The sequence below is a fragment of the Primulina tabacum genome, chromosome 6 (genome assembly GCF_025594145.1).
Source record: "Primulina tabacum isolate GXHZ01 chromosome 6, ASM2559414v2, whole genome shotgun sequence".
Classification (NCBI taxonomy): Eukaryota; Viridiplantae; Streptophyta; class Magnoliopsida; order Lamiales; family Gesneriaceae; genus Primulina; species Primulina tabacum.
In genome coordinates this window covers 5,130,010-5,155,164 of record NC_134555.1, presented here as the reverse complement: position 1 = coordinate 5,155,164, position 25,155 = coordinate 5,130,010, and the positions used below count along the sequence as shown (strand labels likewise).

At 34.5% G+C, this 25,155-nt stretch overlaps 1 protein-coding gene and 1 pseudogene across 2 annotated transcripts; both read left to right on the top strand.

Annotated features, from left to right (window-relative positions):
• Positions 1 to 1,581: 1,581 nt before the first annotated feature.
• Positions 1,582 to 7,119, top strand: LOC142548935 (negative regulator of systemic acquired resistance SNI1). 2 transcript variants are annotated; one of them, XR_012821025.1, is made up of 16 exons: positions 1,582 to 1,885; positions 1,971 to 2,037; positions 2,221 to 2,314; positions 2,402 to 2,488; positions 2,569 to 2,649; positions 2,815 to 2,886; positions 3,418 to 3,499; positions 3,577 to 3,626; positions 3,740 to 3,949; positions 4,028 to 4,098; positions 4,184 to 4,253; positions 5,063 to 5,128; positions 5,424 to 5,576; positions 6,031 to 6,097; positions 6,387 to 6,490; positions 6,848 to 7,119. XR_012821025.1 is itself a non-coding variant. In XM_075657581.1 (16 exons), the coding sequence occupies exons 1-15, from the start codon at positions 1,765 to 1,767 to the stop codon at positions 6,466 to 6,468; spliced, it is 1,437 nt and encodes a 478-aa protein (XP_075513696.1). In that variant the 5' UTR covers positions 1,582 to 1,764; the 3' UTR covers positions 6,469 to 6,490; positions 6,848 to 7,119. The 2 variants fall into 2 exon arrangements, 1 of the variants encoding a protein (XP_075513696.1); XM_075657581.1 differs by having other exon boundaries at positions 6,031 to 6,161.
• A 2,427-nt stretch (positions 7,120 to 9,546) lies between these two features.
• Positions 9,547 to 24,129, top strand: LOC142548934 (apoptosis inhibitor 5-like protein API5; annotated as a pseudogene).
• Positions 24,130 to 25,155: the final 1,026 nt, after the last annotated feature.

Here is a 25,155-nt window from a genome sequence, read left to right as displayed (position 1 = left end):
TGCTGTATATGTTGATGATTTAAACATCATTGGAACGAATAAGGAAATTCAAGAAGTTGTGTCATACTTGAAGGAAGAATTTGAAATGAAGGATCTTGGAAAAACCAAGTATTGTCTGGGTTTACAAATTGAACAAAAAGAATGTGGAATGTTTGTTAATTAGACAAATTATACAGAAAAGATCCTTAAACGTTTTAATATGGATAAATCAAATCCTTTAAGTACTCCAATGGTTGTTAGATCATTAAACATAGAAAATGATCCATTCCAGTCCATGTGAAGATGATGAAGATATTCTTGGTCCAGAAGTACCATATCTAAGTTCTATCGGTGCCCTTATGTATCTTACAAATTGTACAAGGCCTGATATATCTTTTGCCGTATATTTGTTGGCAAGATTTAGCACATATCCAATAAAGAGACACTGGAACGGAATTAAACATATATTCCGTTATCTACGAGGAACGACAGACTTGGGACTTTTGTATTCAAAAGATGCTAATCCAAGTATAATTGGTTATGCCGATGCTGGATACTTATCTGATCCACACAAGGCACGTTCCCAAACTGGATATGTATTTATTCGTGGAGGCACTGCAATTTCTTGGCGTTCACAGAAACAAACGCTCGTAACAACTTCATCAAATCATGCTGAGATTATTGCACTACATGAAGCAAGTCGTGAATGTGTGTGGTTAAAATCAATGACCCAACATATCCAAATCTCATGCGGATTATCATTTGACGAGAAGCCTGTGATACTATATGAAGATAATGCTGCATGTGTTGCTCAAATGAAAGAAGGATACATAAAAAGTGACAGAACTAAACATATTCCTCCTAAATTCTTCGCATTCACCAAGGAGCTTGAGAAGAATAAATGTATTGATGTTCGTCACATTCAATCAAGTGAAAACTCATCAGATCTCTTCACAAAGGCACTTCCTACGACGATATTCAGAAAACACATATATAATATTGGGAGCGCAATCTATGAAATTTGTGAAGAATTGTTCGTGTCAACATGAGGGGGAGTTTACGTGACTGCACTCTTTTTTCCTTACTATGGTTTTTATCCGAATGAGTTTTTCCTAGTAAGGTTTTTAACGAGGCAATATAAAAACACGTAATGAAGACAATCATTATGATCATCATCACGAGGGGGAGTGTTGAAAATTAATATTTAAAATGTGTGTATTGAATATTTGAATGTTGAAAATAAGAGTTGTAAATATTGAAAATTAGTGTGTGATGATGTAGGTAATGATGTATTTTATTTTTGGATTATTTGTAAAGAAATTCTATAAATAGCCTCACCATTTGTGAAGAAATTCACAATTGAGTTGAGAGAAAAATATTATAAAGTGTGTAGTTTGATAATTTTGAGAGTTTGAGATTTTTACTTTTTACCATAAATTTTTACTTTTTCACAACAAGAACAATATAATATAATTTATAAAATATAAAGAAAACATATTTTTAAGATAAAATTTAAAACACTTAAAATTAGATGTGGTCAATTTTTTTTATAAAAATTAAATATATTTGAAATATAATGTAGAAGATTATTATTATTTCGGCGGCTCTACTTCAACAGTTCAACCACAGAAATGTGTGTTCCGCTTGAGTAGCCATGGCGGGAAAATTACACATCAAACTGCGTTTGGTACCAACGATAAATGAAGCACAACAATCCTTGTAGTTGTACGGACACTCTCACCCTCTGTTAAGGTTTCAATTCTGAGAATCTCTGGAAATTGGGATATGGAGATGCGAAGGATTGCTGGCGAAGGGGCGTACGGAGGAATGGAAGAGAACATTATGGCCATGCTCGACAACTCCGGTTTCAGTCGCTCCAAATTCTGTCATCACCTCAAGGATGACAGTGCGTTTTTTTCCTTTCTTTATTTCTTGTTAAGATTCTGATCGTCTTTTTCCGTTGGGGTTTTGACTATTTTTTTCTTGGTTAGGGCTTGCTTTTCTTGAAGCTGTTCGGACTGCTTCTGTTCTCTCTGATAATGGAAGCGCGCCTACCAGGTATTTGATGGGGAATTCTCATGAAGTTTAGTCTCTAGCGAGAAGTTGATTTGCATGTTTGTGTATTATACAACTCTTTTGGGGAAATGGTGAAATACGCACAGAGAAAAGAGAGAAGATAGATAGGTAATTTATGAATTTACTACATGCATCCACTGGCTTATTTTTCATTTTGGTGAACAGGAAAATGTTCGAGGCAATTTTTCATATTCTAAAGGACGTGGATTCACTAGATCTAATAATGGAAAGTTATCAGCTTCTCATTGAATTGCATAAGGTGGTGCCTTTTTTCACTTTTTTTTTTAATTCCTAGTTTCCTTTATTCTCTTTATTTGCATTTGGTTTAATGTTCTTTTTGATGTAGCATTTTCCTCGGGTTTTCTTGTCGAAAGTACAGTCAGAATCATCTTCATCTTCAAACAATCTTTTCAAATTATCTGTAGTTCAAGAGGTAATTAAACTATGATTCATGAACCGATTATTTTGTTGTAAATATTACAATCTACTTTAAAGGAAGATACTTTATACCAGGCGTGGCTGCCATTTACTTTTGGGTTGGATCCTTACAATAATGAAGCCAACAAACCCTCAAGAGGGTCAGTGGACTCCTTGGTGTGTAAATTTGTTCGTCTCTCTGATGCTTTTTTTTTTAAACGTATTATTGTTAAGGAGGAAAACAAACTTCTTCACGTTCTATATTTATTTTGGTGACATTCCATCTCAATAGCTTAATTTTGCAATTCTTGAAGCTAGTAAAATATCAATTGTCAATTTCAGGGTTTTCATTCTCTGATACAAGAAGTTGCTACAGTGGATAAAGTGAGAAAATCTGAAGTAATGGAACTTATGGTTAGTGACTTTTGGGAAAATAACTTTTAAAGATAGCTGACACTGGGGTATTCTTCTTTCATTCTCAAAGGTTGTTAATGTGTGAAGTAGAAAATCTCTAAATATGATAATATAAAGCCGTTGACGTTTATTGCCTGGTGTCTGCGCAATCTCTTTAGTGCTTCTGATCATCTCTCTGGCATTAGTCTCATAATACTTTGGAATTCTCCCTGCTTCAATTACTGAGATTTATATCTGCATGGTGTTACTAGAGCAACCCATGGCTTTTCTCAATTCCATCTTCCCTGTTAGTTCCTGTTAGTTCACACGTCAGCTAATGCAAGTTCTCCTTTTGTACTTATTTTTCAGACGTCAATGATGATTGTCAAGTCTTATAGTCCTCCATTGTTTTGAAACTTCTATTTATTTATTTATTTGATTTTTTTTGTGGGGGGAGGGGACATTTTTTTTTCTAATAATGAATGCAGTAGAAAATTTGTGCTGAAAATTAGTGCGTGTATTGATCAAAAAATTGAATTGTTCTGATTCTAGTTCCTGAAGAATATGCTACTGCTTCAGTATCTCATCATATTCCTTGAAGGAGATTTTCTACCTCGAAATTGTGCATTTAAAGGTAAGTTATTCTTTGTTTTCCTATTTTATTTCATAGAAGTTCATATAAATTCCACATTTATTGTTTGCCATTAGCAGAAGAATTGAACTGGACCTTTTTGAGGGAGTCACTTGTGAACATGCTTCTGGTATGCAATCCATGGTCTTGATCTAGATATGAATTATGTGATATTTAGTTGTAGTAAGTGGTCAGAGACGCTTTTGCTTTTCTTTAGACTGTTCTATACAAATCTTATTGCAGGGGTCAAGGAAAATTCTGTACAAAAGTTTAATAAAGGATTGCTTGTCGCTCATGCATGTCTTGTCTCGAGAGGCCATATTGTTTGAAGATTTGAGCTACCACGAGAGTTCTTCAATGGAATCATCACAAGAAAGCAATAGAGCCGTGGCATTAGCATTGCCTGAAGCAAAAAAGTCCACATGTGCTGCCCTGAATAAATTTTTCTTGATGGTGAATTTTTAAACTTCTCATTCTAGACGTGGTTGGATGGGAAACTAATCTTTTATTGAACAAACTTCATATATACAGGTCATGGAGTTGGATTCATCACGCAGCAGTGCTGATATGCAAGGGCTTACCACCAGGGCTGATGGTGTTAGGTACAAATTTTGTTGATTATTTTAAACCTATTTTTGCTGAAGTTTTAGAGACACGGGGTACATCTTAATTTTGGGCGTAGTGCAGGACTCCAGTCGTGGAGATCATTTTAGATGAACTTATTTATGACAATGACATCCGGTGCTCCTTTCTTCAGGTGATCTCTCCCTCATCACCCGCTTTAGTTCACACATCCATTAGAGAAGTTCAATTTGCCACTGGTGCATGTTGCAACCACAAAGAAATGATATTGTATTGCAAATGAAATGTAAATATTCCGAGAGATAAATTCTCTGTACAACCCTAGCCAAATGCTAGTATTTTACTTTGTCAAAGCTACTGAAACCACTCAACAGATAAAAAAATAACTCTCTTCCCCACTCAAACCAACTTCCTCTTATATTCTCTTTTCCTTTTCCCCAAGTTAATACTTCTAGAATTCTCTTACTAACTAGCCTATGACTTTGGCACATTTTATTAAGGCCCAATACACCCAAGTCCCTAACAGTGCACTTGGCAAAAGTAGATCTTGTTAGATATTATGGCTTGAGCTAATACCTGATACAGAGCTTATTGCTGCACGATTTTAGACTTAGGGCAATTTAAAATCCTATGAGAAGTTTTGTAGCTGACTTACATCAACATCCTATTTAGTCTGCTTATTTATATGTTTAAAATTATGTATTTGAGCTGCATAAGCTCAAATGTGCCTTTTATCCTCAAATTTGATTTAAATATTTAGTTTTGTGCTACACAAATTGGAGCTAGAAAGAACTCTTATCATCTTCCTGGTCATGTTATAAATCTTTATTTTTTTTTTTACTTTATCACTGAAAATAATAACAAATGGTTTCGGGCTTTCTCTTTTAATTATTTTCTTGTCTTTGTAGTGGTAAAAATCTAGTGGATATCAAATAGTGACTTGGTTTTGGAATATATTGGAATTTTACTTTCAAATGTTTGCAGGTATTTGATGAACCGAAATGGAAGCTTAAAATTATCATACAATATTTCCAGAAGTACATTCCAAAGGTAAGCCGACTAATATGTGCTATTGGTTTGTGTTAGAACTTAAAAGTGGGGTAAATTAGGTTTTTTGGCTTCTTTTTATCATTTTTCAAATGATTTTGCTAAACTGAGTTAGGAGTGCAGAAGTTTTTTGATCGATTAAGAAAACAATATTAAAGCAAGTAAATGAATGTTGATAACTACTATTAAAGAGTAAATTATTTATAGAGATTCGAGTAATAGAATCAACTCCGTTCTTCTTGGCGATAAGTCCTCAAACAAGGTCTAACTGCATACTTCTTTGTATGATTTGTTGCAGTCTTCTGTCCAAACTAGGAGGTCAAATGGTCCAGTCAATGATGAGACGTTTGATGGAATTTTGAATTATCTGGCCAACGGTAATAACACAAGGAGTATCGTTAAAAAAATTTGCACAGAGGTTGTTCAGTTACTCTTGGCACATGCTTTTCAGGTAATAACTCCTCTCTTATATGGCTGTATATTCTACACTTCTGATTTTCAACTCCTGAATAGATTGATCATGTTATCTAATTAAGTTGATGGGCTGCATGTGCAACTAGAGCTGTAATGTCTCATTAGTCTTTTCCATGTATGTTGGAGTACAATAATTATCTCTGTTTGGTAGAACAATCGAAACGGAGTCCTTGAGCTGCTGTACAGTTTGAAAGATTAGAGTTGTACCGTTACCAACAACTATAGCTTTTGTTAAAGCAGCAAACGCTCGGTCCTACAATGTAATTGTTCGAATAATCCATAAATAAATGAGATGAAATGAGAATCCTGTATAAACTTATTTTCTTACCGAGTTATGTTAAAGTTTGTCACCTCTGTGTTGTGTTGAAGGGTGTAAAACAGTTGCAACGCCGATGTGTATTTTAAATGACTGCGTATTGCACTCTTTTCAGGCATATTTAGCGCTACAACTTAAGTGTGCCTCTGATGGTAGTGCTGTTTCCCCAGAAGATATCAAGAGTATGTCCTCAGTGAAAATCTGCAATAGCTTAATATCTGCTTTTATGTGTCTTAAAAAAGATCGGTAAGATTCAACCTGATCAGATGTGCTTCAGCTCCTATACTTTTTGTCTTTGTATCATATTTCATGGGTTTCTCGGAATACCTTTATGATATCACTAGTCGGTGTTAAGTTAATAATTTATTGCATCATATTATCTTCCTGTTGGATTGTTGGACCTGTACAGATATCAAGTCAGCTCATATTGTTTCTGTTCTATTAATTTACGACAAAAATATAATCTTACAGGAGTTTGGAGTTAAATTTTATCGGTAAAGAAGTGCTGTTTACGGCTGCGACCATCCTCTCAACAAAATCGCAGGGTCTCTAAATATTAGCAAGATTTGTTATCGGTAATTTCTGTTTTGCTTTTTCATTAACTTTGCTCTATAATTGGCTGTGAACAAAATCTATCTATATTCTAAGCATATACAATTTTTTGCTTGTGAGGAAACTGCCAATGGACTTTTTATAGTTAGTAAAAGCCGATCGCACCACACGAATGCGGAGTAGGTTATCATGTTTTTAATAGGAGGAAAATAATTACTTAGGTTTATCTGTTTTTAATCTAGTTCTCAACAAAATCCGATTAAAACATTTACATTTAGGTTAAAAACTAAAGTTTGCTAATAGTTTTTGTTTTGTTTTTATTAATTTGTAATAATTTACTAGTTTTCATAGCAAAATGTTTTCGAAATTGCTTGATGCAGATAAACTTTGTCGACCTAAACTACTAACATCCGGAGGCTGGTAGGGATTGTTGTATGCCTGTGTATGTATATCCATTGACCCCATTAATCATTGGGGCATCAGCCAGAAAGAATCAATTTTACTGTCATTGGTACTCTACGGCAATTTCTTTTGTCATACCATATCCTAAGGTATTTCTTGGTGTGCATGATAAGATGTGATTGATTTTTCACTCATCATGTGTTTGATGTGCATGATTAAGATTATGATAAATCTGTTCAGTCCGTATCCAGCCCGCACTGTATGCATTATTATTCTCTTGTTGGTGGCTATATAATCTTTTTGGGAGAGAATAAATGATGTTTGATTAATTTAAATTTTCTTTTAATATCTTAAAGTTTAAAATAATTATAAATTCAACAAATTTATTGATATTTAAATATAATTTTTAAATTGACTAATATTATAAATAATTTAATTATTATTTATCATATTTTAATTATTATCATATTAGACAACCGAGAGTTTTTTCCGCTAGCTGGTATAATTGTTATTAACCATTATTTAATATTCAAATTTGTATTACTATTTTCATTATCAAAATAAATGCATATTTATGTTATTATCAAATTTTAATTATTTTCTACAATATTAATCGATTTTTTAGTCGTTTTCGAAAATTGAAATTGATGAAAATTTAATAATTAATATAATATTTTAATTTTATTTATAATTTTTTAAATAAATTAATTCTAAAAATTTATTTATTTATTCAATCATTTTAAGAATATATTACTAATTAATGTATGATGATGATATTTTAATAATCATAATTTAATTAATAAAAACAAACAAACAAGTTAATTACTTTTATAATTATTTTTATTATGTATCATTTATTTATCTTATTACATGAATTAAATGATATATAAAGGAATTCGAATCCTGTTTCCTCCTTGGAAGAGAGATGTCCTGAAACCACTGAGATTGAGGTCTAACTTGTCAACTGCACTCTTACCATGATCATAGTAATGTACACACACACTCTTTGCATGTTATTGGTTTCGGTTATATATTTAAAAACAGTACAAAGATATAAACAAAATAAGAATCTTCGACGCATATTATTATAAATGAATTATGCATGAATGGTATAGATGATATATTGTGGCATCAAAATTCCAAGTATTTTTAAAAACACAATAGATGATAACTAAAAATTATTTTGTTTTTTCAAAAATTAAACTTACAGGCTTACAGCTACTGTAATTTATAATGATAGAAATGTATTTGCCAATTGTCTTCATCGCACAACCTATAGGATTGCAGAAATTCCAGAGTTGCCATTTGAAGTATTTACTAGGAAATAAATAATAATTATAATTATTACAATACTAATAACAATAAGGGATGCAAAAATTTCGAATTATGAGCAGTTTTGTTAGGATCACATATTTACGATTAGTCTAAAAGTTATAGCGGTTAACCAAGAGTGACAACGCATAGCCTCGTACTAAATGATAAGTTAGCATGAGGGGTTGCACCGATGTGAGTGTCTAAGAGTTGGGATATTAAGCCAGTTAATCCGAGATGGGGTTTTGGGGTTGTGCCTCACCGGTGGCGCTGTCTTAGTCTCTCAAGACCAGTTGTACCTTTACTTTGTCGCTTGTGTCGTCTCTAGTAGAAACAGTCTTATCCATTAAAATATAACTTTTTTTTTATGACTCATCTAGCCAACCATATCAAACGGCGTGCGTCATGTGCATAGCTTCATCAGCAGACCAATTATCGTTTTACTAAAATCTATAATTGATGGTAACAATTCAACTCAAATTTTTTAAATTGTATAATAGGTCAAATATTATGTTTCGATTATTCTACTAAATGAAGAAATTATTACACTATAACAAGTCTCTTTGACATAAAATTTTGTTGGATTTTGTATGATAACATTCTCAAATTTTCTTTTAAACTAGTAATTTGTGACCATGTTATGTACGTATAGATTAGTTTTTATGAAAAATATTTTTTTATAGAAAAATCATAGATATAAAATTGAATTAAGAATTTTAAAAATTATTTCTATAATGATTCTTGATAATTAATTAAAATAGTTATTTAAATAGATAATTTTTCATTATTAATATAAAAATTTGCAGTATTCTATAATATGTTATTTGATTTTGAAGATTACTGATAAACCGGGGTTATTTGGGTAAACTTTTATTTATCATAAATATATGTACACTCACACACACACACACACACTATAATATAGAATTTTTGTTTTAACATTCACATTTTTTTAAAGATGATAACCATAGAAAATTGTCTAAATGATGAGTTTTAATTGTATAAATAAGAGTAGTGTTGACACGTATGATACTAAATTTAATTAGTCAAAAATATTTTGTTCACTAACTAATGATTGAGATGATTTTCTCAATTTTTTTAATTTTATGTAGGTTAACATATGGATAGAATAAATCGTAAATTATTTAAAATAAAGGTTATTTTTGTAATAAGTGAAGGGATATATTAATCTATATCATATTATTAAGTTTGAGATTTTAAAATAAGTAATTTTGATTGCATGATTTGTTTAATAATTATATCTGTTAATAAAATATTACAACTTCGATATAAATCAATGGAACTTGGTTGATAAAACCAAGTCGTCAAGTCTTGCTTTGAGTTTTTTTCCCTTTATTTATTTATTTTTTTATTGTACGGACAATCGTGTAATTATAGCCAGCCAGGCTGTCGCTCTATTCTCAAACGTTACACTGACTGCTATGGCAGAAGCCTCCGACAATGCGAAAGACATCGAGAAGCTTTATGAGTATGGAGAACGTCTCAATGAGGTCAAAGACAAGTTTCAGGTTCAAAAGTTTCTACTTTTTAGTGTGTTTTGGATTCTGCGTTTCTTGGTTCTTAATTGAAGTTCAAAATTTGAGGTATTTGGAAGATTAGGTTTTAATTGTACAATTTGTGGTTTCTGAGTAGCACGCCGAGGATTATGAGAACATAATAAAGGCCGCGAAAAGCAGTAACGTTAAGGCGAGGCAATTAGCTGCGCAGCTGATTCCGAGATTTTTTAAGTATTTCCCTGGCCTCTCTGTTAATGCTGTCGATGCGCATCTTGATTTGTGTGAAGCGGAAGAACTCGGGGTTAGCTTTTTTCTTTCGTGTTAAATTAATTGTGCCAAAGAGTTCAACTATGTGTATAAACCTGAAATTGTTCAGTCCGTATTAGCCAAATTTTGTTGTTTCTAATTACCACATTTTCAGATTCGGGTGCAAGCTATTCGAGGGCTTCCACTTTTCTGCAAAGATACACCCGAGCATCTTTCTAAAATCGTCGACATTCTTGCCCAACTCCTCACTGCTGGTATGAAGTGCTCCGAGTATCTAATACTGACGTGAAATTTGTCATGCACCTAATGTTACAAGTACGCTGCCACTAGAAGTGAAGAAATGCACTACTTTTTATATAACCTTTTGTCTTCATGATGGTTTTAGAGGAAAATGTGGAGCGTGATGCAGTAAATAAAGCGCTTTTATCCTTACTGAGGCAGGATGTTAAAGGTAATTCTATTAATATTTGAAATGTATGAGTGTCCGGTGCGTATTTTCACTTTATATTGGCACAACTGCATAAGGATTTAGTAAGAATGAACAGTACTATAGTATCTTGCAGGTATTGCACCCAACCCGTGAGGTTGGCTTAGTGCTAGACTATTTCTTGAATTCATTGTGTACTTTGTGGTTATAACTATAGTTTTGATTTGTATAACTACCAGCTTGACAACTAGCAAGCATAAGGTACCAGGGTTCCATTGGAAGACAAGGGCCTAAATGCTTCTAGAACAAGTGTGTGATCATTTGAGGTTGTGATCTATCATTCTGCTTGGCATAATGGAATATGTTAGCCATGACCATCACCGTATATTGACACTGGAATTGAACTGATGATCATCATGATATCTTGATAGTTAATTGAAATGGGCTATTCATTAACTCTGATTTTCCTTTTCACGCTGAAAACTGTACAAATCCAATTTTACTACATTATCAACTAAAATTTAGATTTTTTGCTGTTTAACCTTTTCATCTCATGTCTTTTTATTCTTTGTGGATTTATAAAAGGGGAGGATTTATGCGGGTTCTCTTTCGTGGTCTCACTACTTTGTTTTTGTCTGAAATCATTGAGAGATCGTAATACTCTTTTGTTCTTCTTGCAGCTTCTTTGACAGCCCTATTTAAGCACATTGAGAGTGTTGATGAGCAGATAACAGATGAAAATCTTCGTGAGAGGACCCTAATTTTTATTAAAGACAAGGTGAGAAGCTACATATTTGAATGCCATGGCTAATGTTGTGTTGAACGTCTCCCTCCATTTTGGTCTTTTGAAGTAAACGATATGTAATGCTTTGGAATTTTCTTCCATCGTAATCTATTATTCACGTGTTCCCACTCAAAGCTGAGCTTTTTAGGCCAGCTGAGCAAATGGAGAGGCACATTACTGATCTGATTAAAAAGGTTGTTTACGTTTCTCCTTTTGCATATCTTCCATCCTTGGTATTGATATCTGATAAGGTTTTCTATTTTTTGGGTAAAATCTATTTTTTACCCATGTGTTCCAAAAAGTGTCATTTTTGGTAGACATGCTTTTCATGAGATCTTAATTGGTACACAATTGTTGGGTTTCTTGCACTCGTTGCATGACTAGTACAATCCACCCCAAATTCCACCAGTTTTATGGGTATTGGTGAAATTACCTTGATCAAAGTGTCAATTGTCAGCCAACTGAAATTGAACTGACAATCTAATGCCATTACCTTCGGTCTATGAACATGAAACTTAGTATGAGAAGTACAAAATATAATACAAAAGATTGTGATCATGATGGTTTATGGAAAGGATGGAAAACAATGTCGATGGTGGTTCATGGTTGGATGGTGATACTACAGTGAGTGGGGCGAAACTTTCAAGGCAACATTGGAGAGAAAACAGGGAAGAAAGTGGAGAAAATACACCGGTGATGACTTGAAGCAAGATAGTCACATAAGAGTCTTTACGCTTTTCTATTCTATTATTTTTAAGTCTGCAAAAGGTCAAAAGTACTTTAAAATTGATGAATTGGGCACGTCCTTTAGGCGTGCATTTATTTGACAATAGATGCAATACTCCCATGCCAATTGGATATTATGAAAAGTGCATGTCCCAATTAACATCTTTTTAACACACATCGACATGCCACTACAATTTTTACCCTGTTTTCCAAAAATTTAGCTTAACATCAACGAATCCCATATCATTGCTAAAAAACCTAAGTAAAAAGCAGTTCTTAACGGATGTGATTGTTCAAGGATATGCATTTTTGGTGGAATTAAATTGCAGAGTCTACAAGATGTGACAGGAGCTGAATTTAAGATGTTTATGGATTTTTTGAAAACTTTGACCATGTTTGGCGAGAAAGCTCCCCCGGAGCGGGTACAAGAACTTATTGAAATAATTGAAGGCCAAGCTGATCTTGATGCACAATTCAATGTGAGTATTTCTCTGGAGATATGATTAAAGATATTAATAGCTGTTTTCGTCCACTCTTTTGTTAATGTATGCACATCTTGTTGGAGTTTGGTGCTGATTCCAAATGGTTGTGAACTCTCAGTTTGTGAAAAAAAATCCACCTCCAAATCCCAGTTTATACTCTGCTCAATTGTTGGAATCTTCTGATGTGCAGGTTGCAGATGGAGATCACAACGATAGAATGATTTCCTGTCTGTTTATGGCTCTTCCATTTTTTGAGGTTCATAGCTTTTCCTCATGGGCCCTCTTTCTTAGATGTTGTTTTATGATGTTTGTTGTGTAACTCATACTTTTTTTGCAGAGGGGTGCATCCAATTGCAAGTTTTTCAACTACTTGAACAAGCACATGTTTCCTGTTTTTGATAAGGTTAACATTTTCAACTGCGCTGTGTGCTTTTATGGAAGGACTTGTTGTTTTAGTGAACTTTTATTTCATTGGAATCAAGAATGACTTGCATTTGCAACAAGAACATACATTTATGGATGAAAGGAAAAGAATGAGTCATATAATATGTAGCTGTTGCCTTTTCAGCATGCAAAATTCCAGACATTTAGGGTAGATTTAGGGGGTTAATTCCTATAGTGTTGTGCAAGAGAAGACCGAACATAGTGGTGTTATTAGAAGTCAAAAATAGTCGGTGGATCGTCGATTTGTTACAAATCTGTGGAAAATGATATTTATTGAATGAGTTTTTTTATTGGTTGTAGGAAGATCAGGAGAAATTTTGGTGATATGGGACCTGAGGGTGGTCTGGGTCAAGGAGAATTTGACTGGGGAGTTCTCGATCTCGATCGAAATTGAAATGTGGTGATATCAGATGGTGGTTTTCAACAATTTATGGACCATGTAAGCCAAGAGAAAGAGAATTATTTTGGGATAAATTTATCGGGCCTGAGAGCAATTTGCGGTGACAGGTGGTATTTGGGAAAGGATTTTAATGTCGTAAGAACTTTGAGTGAAAAGTTGAATAGCTTATCCATAATCACAAACATGTTGTCTTTTGATAAATTGATTAAGGAACAGGAGTTGCGTGATCCACCTTTATTGAATGGTAAATACACTTGGTCTAACCTAAGGGTTACACCTATTTGTTGTAGATTAGATAGATATTTGTTCTTAGGGGGTTGGATGAATATTTTCCCTATTTTCGGACTGACAGTTCTACCTTGAATTTCTTCAGATCAGTTTCCAATTATGCTAGACACTTCAAAGGTAAAATGGAGACCGTCTCCATCCAGATTTGAGAGGGGTTAATTCGTACAGTGTTGTGCAAGAGAAGACCGAACATAGTGGTGTTATTAGAAGTCAAAAATAGTCGGTGGATCGTCGATTTGTTACAAGTTTGTGGAAAACGATATTTATTGAATGAGTTTTTTTATTGGTTGTAGGAAGATCAGGAGAAAATTTGGTGATATGGGACCCGAGGGTGGTCTGGGTCAAGGAGAATTTGACTGGGGAGTTCTCGATTTCGATCGAAATTGAAATGTGGTGATATCAGATGGTGGTTTTCAACAATTTATGGACCATGTAAGCCAAGAGAGAGAGAATTATTTTGGGATAAATTTATCGGGCTTGAGAGCAATTTGCAGTGACAGGTGGTATTTGGGAAAGGATTTTAATGTCGTAAGAACTTTGAGTGAAAAGTTGAATAGCTCATCCATAATCACAAACATGTTGTGTTTTGATAAATTAATTAAGGAACAGGAGTTGCGTGATCCACCTTTATTGAATGGTAAATACACTTGGTCCAACCTAAGGGTTACACCTATTTGTTGTAGATTAGATAGATATTTGTTCTTAGGGGGTTGGATGAATATTTTCACTATTTTCGGACAGACAATTCTACCTTGAATTTCTTCAGATCACTCTCCAATTATGCTAGACACTTCAAAAGTAAAATGAGGACCGTCTCCATCTAGATTTGAGAATGCATGGCTGAACCACAAAAACTTCAAATCTTCATGTTCTTGGTGGAGCATTACAAATGGCCAGGGGTGGGAAGGGGGTTAATTCGTATAGTGTTGTGCAAGAGAAGACCGAACAGTGTTATTAGAAGTCAAAAAGAGTCGCTGGATCGTCGATTTGGTACAAGTCTGTGGAAAACGATATTTATTGAATGAGTTTTTTTATTGGTTGTAGGAAGATCAGGAGAAATTTTGGTTATATGGGACCCGAGGGTGGTCTGGGTCAAGGAGAATTTGACTGGGGAGTTCTCGATCTCGATCGAAATTGAAATGTGGTGATATCAGATGGTGGTTTTCAACAATTTATGGACCATGTAAGCCAAGAGAAAGAGAATTATTTTGGGATAAACTGGCGGGGCTGAGAGCAATTTGCGGTGACATGTGGTGTTTGGGAAAGGATTTTAATGTCGCAAGAACTTTGAGTGAAAAGTTGAATAGCTCATCCATAATCACAAACATGTTGTGTTTTGATAAATTGATTAAGGAACAAGAGTTGCGTGATCCACCATTATTGAATGCTAAATACACTTGGTCTAACCTAAGTGTTACGCCTATTTGTTGTAGATTAGATAGATATTTGTTCTTAGGGGGTTGGATGAATATTTTCCCTATTTTCGGACAGATGGATCTATCTTGAATTTCTTCAGATCACTTTCCAATTATACGAGACATTTCAAAGGTAAAATGGGGACCGTCTCCATCCAGATTTGAGAATGCATGGCTGAACCACAAAAACTTCAAATCTTCATGTTCTTGGTGGAGCATTACAGATGGCCAGGGTTGGGAAGGGTCCAAATTCACGAAGGGGATTAATTCGTACAGTGTTGTGCAAGAGAAGACCGAACATAGTGGTGTTATTAGAAGTCAAAAAGAGTCAGTGGATCGTCGATTTGTTACAAGTTTGTGGAAAACGAGATTTATTGAATGATTTTTTTTATTGGTTGTAGGAAGGTCAGGAGAAATTTTGGTGATATGGGACCTGAGGGTGGTCTGGATCAAGGAGAATTTGATTGGGGGGTTCTCGATTTCGATCAAAATTGAAATGTGGTGATATCAGATGGTGGTTTTCAACAATTTATGGACCATGTAAGCCAAGAGAAAGAGAATTATTTTGGGATAAATTGGCGGGGCTGAGAGCAATTTGCGGTGACAAGTGGTATTTGGGAAAGGATTTTAATGTCGTAAGAACTTTGAGTGAAAAGTTGAAGAGCTCATCCATAATCACAAACATTTGTTTTGATAAATTGATTAAGGAAACAGGAGTTGCGTGATCCACCATTATTGAATACTAAATACACTTGGTCTAACCTAAGGGTTACACCTATTTGTTGTAGATTAGATAGATATTTGTTCTTAGGGGGTTGGATGAATATTTTCCTTATTTTCGGACAGACGGTTCTATCTTGAATTTCTTTAGATCACTTTCCAATTATGCGAGACACTTCAAAGGTAAAATGGGGACCGTCTCCAAAGAATAAAACTGATGTAAATAAATGGAATAAAAAGATTTTTGGGTATATGGATGTGAGACATGCGGAGTTAGAAAACTAAATAAGAAAGTTGGACGAGCGAGAGATGGAGGGTAATTGGACAGTTGGTTTAACAAAGGAAAGAAGGGAAGCGAGGAGTGAATTGGAATAGTTGATGTTTAGAAGAAATCAGATTGATAGTCAAATGGTAAAAGTGAAGTGGCTGAGGGACGATGATCAAATTTCAAAAAAATTTAAGGGTCGGTGGTTTTAGATGAGAGGTACATCAAATACTCAATAATAAGTTTCTTCAGTAATTTTTACGGAAAATTTGATTGGGAGGGGTGGAACATTGACGAAGTGGATTGGGGTCCTATTGATGGTGAGGCTGGAGAGGATTTGGAGATACCGTTTTCAGAGGAGGAGATCTAAAAGGCAGTGTTCGAGAGTGATTGAACGAAGGCCCCAGGTCCATATGGTTTTACAATGGCATTTTATCAAGAATATTGGGATATGGTCAGAGGAAAATTGATGAAAGTGTTTCACGAATTTTTTTAGGGAGGTGTTGTAAATGAAATCACCAGTGAGACAAATCCCAAAGAAACAAGATGCAATTAAGGTTAAGAACTTTAGGCCTATCAATTTGATAACGAGTCTATATAAGATTATGGATAAAGTTTTATCGATAAAATTGAAGACAGTTTTGAGTACAACCATAGCAGAGAATCAATGTATATTTATTGAAGGCATACAAATTCTTTATCGTTGTCTTATAGCCAATGAAGTGGCGGAGGAGATGATATATAAAAAGAAGAAATAATGGGTGTTTAAGGTAGATATGGAGAAGGCCTATGATAATGTGGACGAGAGATTTTTGGAATTTGTTTTACAACAAAAATGATTTGGAGAGAGATGGAGAAAGTGGATGAAGGGATGCACGACGTCTGCTTCTTTTTCAGTCTTTGTAAATGGTAGGCCGAGGGGAAAATTCAAGGGGAAGAGAGGGCTGACGCAAGGGGACCCACTTTCTCCCTTCCTGTTCAATCTCATTATTTAAATGTGTTGGGTATATTGGTGGATAAGGCTATGACAACAACGTATGAGGTCCAAGGATTGGAAGTTGGTTGAGAAAGTAGAGGTATCACATATTTAATTTGCGGATGATACTTTGTTCTTTGTTAAGACTGACAATCACTTGCGTTTTTGTTGGAGATTTTGAACGCATTTTGTCAAATGTCGGGATAAAGATCAATTTGGAAAAGAATGCATTGTTGGGAATTAACTGTACAGAAGTCGAGTTTAAATATTAGGGGTTCCATTTGGGGGAAAGTATCGAGAAACAAAATTTTAGGAGGATGTCGTGTGTAAGATGTCGAAGAAGTTAACGAGCTGGAAAAAAACATTTTTACAAAGTGGTGGTCGATTAACTTTGATTTCAGAAGTGTTAAGTACCAAAAGGTGTGGCGATGGTTATGGAGAAGATAATGATATATTTTATATGGCACGGAGCTGATGGATATTCACATTGCCATTTGGTCGCGTGGGAACATTTCTGCATACCGAAAGATAGAGGAGAGGAGGCTTGGGTATTGAAAATATCTGTTTGATGAATAAGACATTTTTGGGGAATGGTGGTGGAGATGCTCTGTGGAGATGGCGCCGTTGTGGAAAAAGGTTATTGAGAGCAAGTTGGAGATGCAAGATAATGGATGTGATGTGGGCTTAACAAAGAATGTAACTTTGAGAAGCCCCTGGAAATTTATTTCTCGAACTTACCTAGCTTTTCATCTTCTAGTGACAATGGTTAAAAGGGGAATATTATTAGATTTTGGGAGGATAAGTGGTGGGAGATTCATTGTTTAAAAACCTTTACCCACTTTATTTCAGATTTATTCGCTTCATAACAAGCCCATTGTTTGGTTCATTCATGAGGATGTACATCGTTTTAATTCTTCTTTGTCATGGGATCTACACTTCATAAGGGATTTGAGTGACGATGAAGTGATTGAGTTGAGTTCATTGTTAGGGGTCTTAGACAACGTTAGGATGGATGTGGGTGTCGCGTACCTCAGGGTTTGGGATGGGGGGTTCTTCAGGGTTTTTCTCTGTTAGATCTTCTATGAGTTTTTTTCCCCAATCAATAGCTTTCCTATTTTCCCTTGCTTTCGATCTATTTGGAAAGTACCGATCTCATATTAGGTTCAAGTATTCTCGTGGACCGTGGCTATGGGAAAATTGCTGACTTGTGATATGTTGCAAAAATGATGGCCTCAGTCTGCACTTTGTCTGAATTGGTGTGTCCTTTGCCAAGATGAGGAGGAGACTAAAGATCATTCGTTTCTGCATTGTTCCTTCACGGCTGGTATCTGGTCTGAAGCTCTGAATGAATTGGTTTTTGTGAGGGTTGCTCCGAGATCAATGCATGATATATTTGTTTTAAATACCGATTGTGATATCGACAAGAGAAGTGGTACTTTTGGAGTGTGGCAGTCGCCTGACGAGTGTTGGGAGAATATCAGATTTAAGGCTGCAGTTTGGCCTAGGAAGCTTTTAGATTTTAAGTATTTATCGATTTCAGATTTGGTTTGGTAGTTTCTGATGATGTGATCAGAACATTTTTTATCTTTTACGTAATAGCGATATCTTTTCCGCCTTTTGTAAACTTTATCTTAAATTTATCTTAATGAAATATCGTTTCTTATTATATATATATAAATATTTCTTACCTCAAAAAAGGGGTATTTAAACACTATATTACTAACAAACCTCATTTGATAATGTGGTTCTTGAGGTCTGCCTCATGCTCAAGTTTATACGAAGTTTTTTATTCCTTGGGAACTATGAGTAGGTGTGGATATTGTTTAAATTCTTTAAATTTGTGTTTGTATGTTATAGGATAAGAAATCAAATAGATTTTGTCTTCCAGACGAGCTTCACAGAAGCCTTTTGGTCTGTAGGATTGCATATACAATCACAATCCACAATTCCCAGTCTTTTTTGTTTAATTTTGTTGGAGGTTTATTTGTGTTTAAGAGCAGTTAAATAGGCCACAGATTTAAGACTTCAGACTCTTTATTGGTGGCTAGACTTGCTTGAAAATGCCAAGACGTAGTGCTTTCATTTTAGATCTCTGAGTCAGGAACATGACTGTTTTTGCTTGTTGCCAGTTTCCTGGAGAACGAAAAGTAGACCTGCTTAAAAACCTTGCTGAGGGTTCACCTTGGACATCTCCGCAAGACTCGAGACATATTCTCCCATCTGTTGTTCAACTTTTAAAGGCAAGCTCAAGAGTCTAAACTTTGCATTCTTTATGGTGTTGCTATGAATGTTCAATTTGTACATGAAAAAGTTGAAAGAGAAACTTATCTGTTGCATCCATCTCCACCTTAAAATTGATTACTTTCGTATCCTGTTTTTTCACTGTGCTGGGGAACAGTTTTCTGTCTCTCTCAATCTGTGTGAATAGAAACATATGTTCTCTTTCATTCACAAGAATGCAATCTTGAATCTTTAGTTTGTCTGCTCTAATCAATCTTTTGGCAACAGGAACTTAATTTGGGTATTTTTTCTGACGTGAAGATTATAGCATTATGCCTCATGCAACATTTTTATGATGTTTCAGAAGACCATGCCTCTAAGAAAAGCAGGAGAAGAAATGAACTTTACTTCTGTTGAGTGCTTGTTGTACACCTTCCACCATTTAGCTCATAAGGTCATTAACATTCCTTGACCTTACATCTTTTACTAATTTCGTGTTTCACATTTCATGTTCATTGCTCATCCTCCGTTTGTGGTTGGGACAGGCACCTAATGCTACTAATAGTTTATGTGGTTACAAAATCGTGACTGGGCAACCATCAGATAGGATTGGAGAAGACTTCTCTGAGCAGTACAAAGATTTCTCAGAGAGGTGAGTTTATTTGATTTATCACTTTTTCTGGACATAATTTTCTCCTAATTGAAATGTGGTGTTAGTAAAAAATTGACTAACATGTGTTTATCTTTAAATTGTACTTTTTTTGGACACGAAATGGTCACATCATTAAGGTAAAAAATATGGGTACAAATACACTTGACATGCCCAGGAGTTCTACAAGAGCGTTAAATCCTTGAAACCAACAAGTAACCACTTGACATGATATCTAACATAAATATATAACTCAAAGCCTCATACAACGATGAACAAAAATCTGTATTTTCCTAAATATGTCATCAACTTTTTGTTCCTCATTCTCAATTAGTCAATGATTTCTTGCACTCCAAATGTGAAAAATGACAGCTGCGATAATCATGAACCGCATCTTTGTCAAGAAAGAATCCCCTTGGTAAATCCCTCTAAAGGCCTTAGCAGGGTTGATGAGAACTCATGAGTTTGTTCATTCCTGGCCATTCACGAATTTTGGTCCAAAGAAAATGCGAGAAGTGACAACGGAAAAACAAATGATCAGAACATTCGTTAAAATTACCACAAATAGTACATTTCTTCTTCACCACATACGGCTGTCTATCTCTGGTAAGAAACTTCCAATGTGCAAACAAACACAGAATTTGTGTTTAGGACTGAGGAAATTCTTCCACACCAGTGGCATCCAAGGCCAATTTCCATAATTTGGGGCAAAGAGACTGTTAGCTTTGTACATATCGTTCTTTCCATCGAACCAACCACACAACATTGCTGTAGAATCATTTATCAAGCCATGAACCATGATCTCATCACGGATCGAAAAGGTCTTCTTATCAAGACAAAGTCATTCTTACGTACCCTTCGGTCTCATATACCTCTCCCTCGAAAAAAAAATTGATTAATCCATTTGCTCCACAATGTATCTTTCTTTTTGTGGATATTCCATAAAGTCTTGGCGAGCAGAGCATTATTCCACGACATCAAATCCAGTAATCCCATTCCACCAATTTTTCAATTGTATTTTTGTTTGTACTTGGTACCTCTTCCGATTGTGGTTTAATTTAAAAAATAAACTCTATTGAAGTGTAGAAATTTATAGCATTTGAATTAGAGTTTTCCCATCAAACATCTTGCTTGAAGTGGCGAATATTGGCTATGGCTTTTCCACATGCCTTTATTTTCTTATGTGTCACCACAACATCGAGGCTATGCAGCTTCGCTGTTCCACTGAGCATAAACAAAAAAAAGTAAGGGAGCTCGTTAATCTGTAAAAATCATTTTTCCCCGAACAGTAAGAGTTGAAAGACGCAATCAGAATTACTACAAAGTTCCACATGGCTCTAGGCCTCAAGAAAATCCTTAAAATTTAAGGTAACCATTTTTTCTCATGATCGGGCATGTAATGGTCACCTTAGATTAGACACAATGGATTGCTAGGGTTTTGCAGAACCACCTTGCTGCCATCCTTGTCTTTGTATCAGATTGGGGGTGGAAACAAACCAAATCGAGCTGAATACTAGTACAAAACTCAAATTTGGCTTGAATTGAGTATATTCGAGTACGAGCTCAATTTGAAGCTAAATTTTTTTAATTTTTTTGGCTCGAGTTTAGCTTGAAATGTTTGAACTTATTTGCGAGCTGTTCGAGCAAATTCGAGCTGTTGCTCGAACATTAAGGTCCCATATTGAAGGTTTGAAAACTCGAAATGTTCGAAATGTATATATATTTAATATATAATCATATTATTTTAATAAAATATTAAAGCTCTCGAACTATCAAACAAAATAATTTTGGTCGGAGTTCGGCTTGAAAAAAGTTCGAACTTGTTAGAGTTCGGTCCGAGTTCCATAACTTCTAATACAAATCAAATATAGATCGAGCCTTCCCAAAAAGCTCGCGGATTGGTTCTATTCGTTTAAAGCACTATATCAGATGTGGTTCCCCGACTTCTGACGCTCCCACATGTTAATTTCCTATGTTTTGTTGTCAAATGTTGATTATGGAGTAATTGTTTGGGTTTTCTATCTATGAGAGTCGATACAATGCCAGAAACTTAATAACTTATTTAATTCTCCAACCCCGGGCCATCAATTTTTCAAAACAATTCTTATGAATAAATAACTCACATGCATAGGTTATTTTCTCGCAAATGTTGCGGAGTGATCGACTTTTTGTCTTGTCCTGTATTAGAGGCAATTATATAAATCTTTTTTGTCATGTTTAATATTTCTTTTCGGCACACACTGAACGGGATCACCCGAAAAGATTTGGGACTAGACTATTATATATACCAAGACTCATGATAAACGACCATATGCACATTCCAAAGCATCACAACCAGTCCGTATGTTAGAATTTTTTTTTCCCCTAACACACCTTTCCTCAGGGAAAAGATTATTAGGGTGGTATACTTGAAAGAACATATAGGACGTTCCACATGTATGAATGTCAAACCCTCAATTACAATTCAGTTACTCCTTTCCGAATAATAGTAGTACTGAGTTTGCCGCATTCTGACCTTTGTAGAGTCGGAAAACAAGTCACAGTACAATGATATTGGTTGGAGCTTTAATGATGCATACGCGAATGGTGAGAATCATTGAGAGAAATTTAGTGTAAGAGTGGTTCAATGAACTCATTTCATACGGACACCTATTCAGATCGCCGGTGCCTTTGTGTCGGTATTAACGAAATGCATAGTCTTAATTGAGTTGGGTGATATTTTTATTCTCAATCGCTAGTTAAGTAAGAACATAATTTAGAGATTTTAGTCACGTGAAATATATTTAATGATTGCCACCTGTGTATATATTCCCATAGATTATGGTAACCTTAGGGCTTGGATTGATGAATTTGATTTAGAAGAGGATTTGAGAGATTGCAGAACTTGATATGAATTGAAATTTAAATTCACTTGAATTTTATCCATTTAAGCAAATCAAGGAATTTGAGATTCATTATCTCAAATCAATCATTCCAAGCACAACCTCTATTGTCTTTATCAATGTCCATGCATATATAGAGAGAGAGTTTGTCAAATAATTTAATAAAGAATGTTTATAAAAAATCTATGATCAATTGTTAGCTTGTTGGTTATCTACCCTGACAATGAACATATGCACGGGCTAAAAGTTATGGAAGGGAGGTTGGCCTATCTTTATCTGGTGTTATATACTGTTATGCTACTTAGGATGGAGGCTTTCCTATGTTACATTTTTCGTGCATTATCTGAGTCTTCATGTTTCGACATTTGAAGAAAAACTTGGTGAATCCATCAGGTTGAATTGTGTTGAAGATCTAGTCCGTGCAACCATGAAGAAGTTAACTCAGGGAATGGCAGATCATAATAAAATATTGGGGGCTGCTGTATCCGATGAGGCTAAGGCTACAATTGTGAGTCCACATTACTTACCACCATTGTATATTTTCTTGTTAACCGTGATATTTGATTAATTTACATCTATGTTAACCATGCAGAAAACCCAAAAGCAGAACACCACGACCGGGTTACGAACTTGCAACAATATTTTGGCTATGGCACAGGTTGGTGAAATAACATTAAGTATTGCCATTTGGAGCGATGACTATTAACGAGTAATTATTTCGTTTTTTCCTCCATAATTAGCCTCTTCATTCCAAGACACCCTCGTTTATTGGAGACAAGAGAGTTAAATTATCTTGGAAAGAAGCAGTGAAACCTTTACCACCAACTGCTTCTGCTACTGTCGGGTATGACTCTTACCTGCTCATTTAGGTTGTAGCAATTATATTTTAATCTTAATTGCAGCTAAAAATCTAACCTAAATTGACATCTCATCTCTGCTAATATTGGAAACGTATGTCAACAAATTTACCTTAAATATAATTTGCATCAATCTTTATCTTCAGAGGAAAGCGTCCTCTTGGTGCTCAGAATGGCGCTGGAAGTAGTCCTGCAAAAATGGGACGTGGACCTGGGGGAGTACACAGAACAGCTTTTCAAGATCTGCAGGAATTCAGCATCTTGTAGGGAGAAGTGGTGCTCGGAGTAGAGGAAGGGGACATGGTGGCCGTGGGAGTGGCAGAGGATTCCGATAGCTTGATTCAGCTGTGCTTTTTTTATGTTCTTGAGCAATTTTGATACGAGAGATTATGGTAGAATTTTCTGTTTACTTAATTTGAGGTTCATGTTTTTGCAGAGTAACATGTATGGAGATTGTCGGGGAAAAAAACACTCAATAGTTTAGGAAAAAGATTTAACATAGTTTAGGAAAAAAGAGTTGAATTAAATGTATCGTCCTAGACTTCTTTTAAATAGAATGAATTGCAAATGTATTTCAAATGCTCCAATGACATGATTTACGTAATATATGTGGGACTATAATACTTTAATTTTTGTTGTTTTAGAAGATGTCTTTTTACTTATTTTTTCAGTTAGTTGGAGAATATGATGTATGTTTGGTTTCAATAATAAATATAATTCGAGTGATTTTAGCTTTTAGGTTTTCAACACATTATAATTTTAGAAACAGATCGTATTAGCAATGTTTCATTTGGAAATAGTTTGAAAAATACGGGTGTCCAACTGCAATTTCTTAGAAAAAATAATATTTTTTTTTAAAAAAATAAGGCTTTGGGCATTGGTTTGTGGATAATCGAAAAAAAAATTAAATATCATATTTCCAATACTTTTTTACAAAACATTACGATATGATTCTAAACAATTTCAATTCTATTATCATAGAAAAAACATGTTTCATGTTTAGAATTATCAGAGAAAAGTCAACACATAAAATCCTCAAAACATTAAAATTCACAAAATTTAATGTAGAAATAAATTTCAATAAATAATTTTATTTGTTTGCCAAATATTATTGGGCAATTTGGAGAAAAATATATCTGTCTATGATTTATTTAAGATTCAGTACCCATAGGTTTTTTTTTTTGTATTTTAGCACCTGACAAAAGACCAACTTAGTTTTTACTACATACTTCATGTATTTTTACCTTTTTACCCTTTTAATTAATAAAACATTATATAAATACCTATTTTTGTTGGTCATCTTCTCTTTCCATTCATCATTCCCGATGCATTTGGATGACATATAAATTGAATTTAAATATTTTTTATTTAAAAAAAAACAAATTCTCAACTAATTGAACTTTTTGAAATACTTAGTTTTAATTGCGAAATACTTAATTTTAATTTTAAAATACTTGATTTAGTAAATGAAATACTCAAAATGTGTATTAAAATACTGAATATTCGAATATGCAACACAAGTTTACCAAATGCTCGCATTTTCATTCAAGATCCATTTGGATGACATGTTCATTTCATTTAATTATTTTTTTTATTGTTAAAAAAACAAATTCGCAACTAAGCATTAAACTTTTTCAAACACTTAGTTTTATTTTC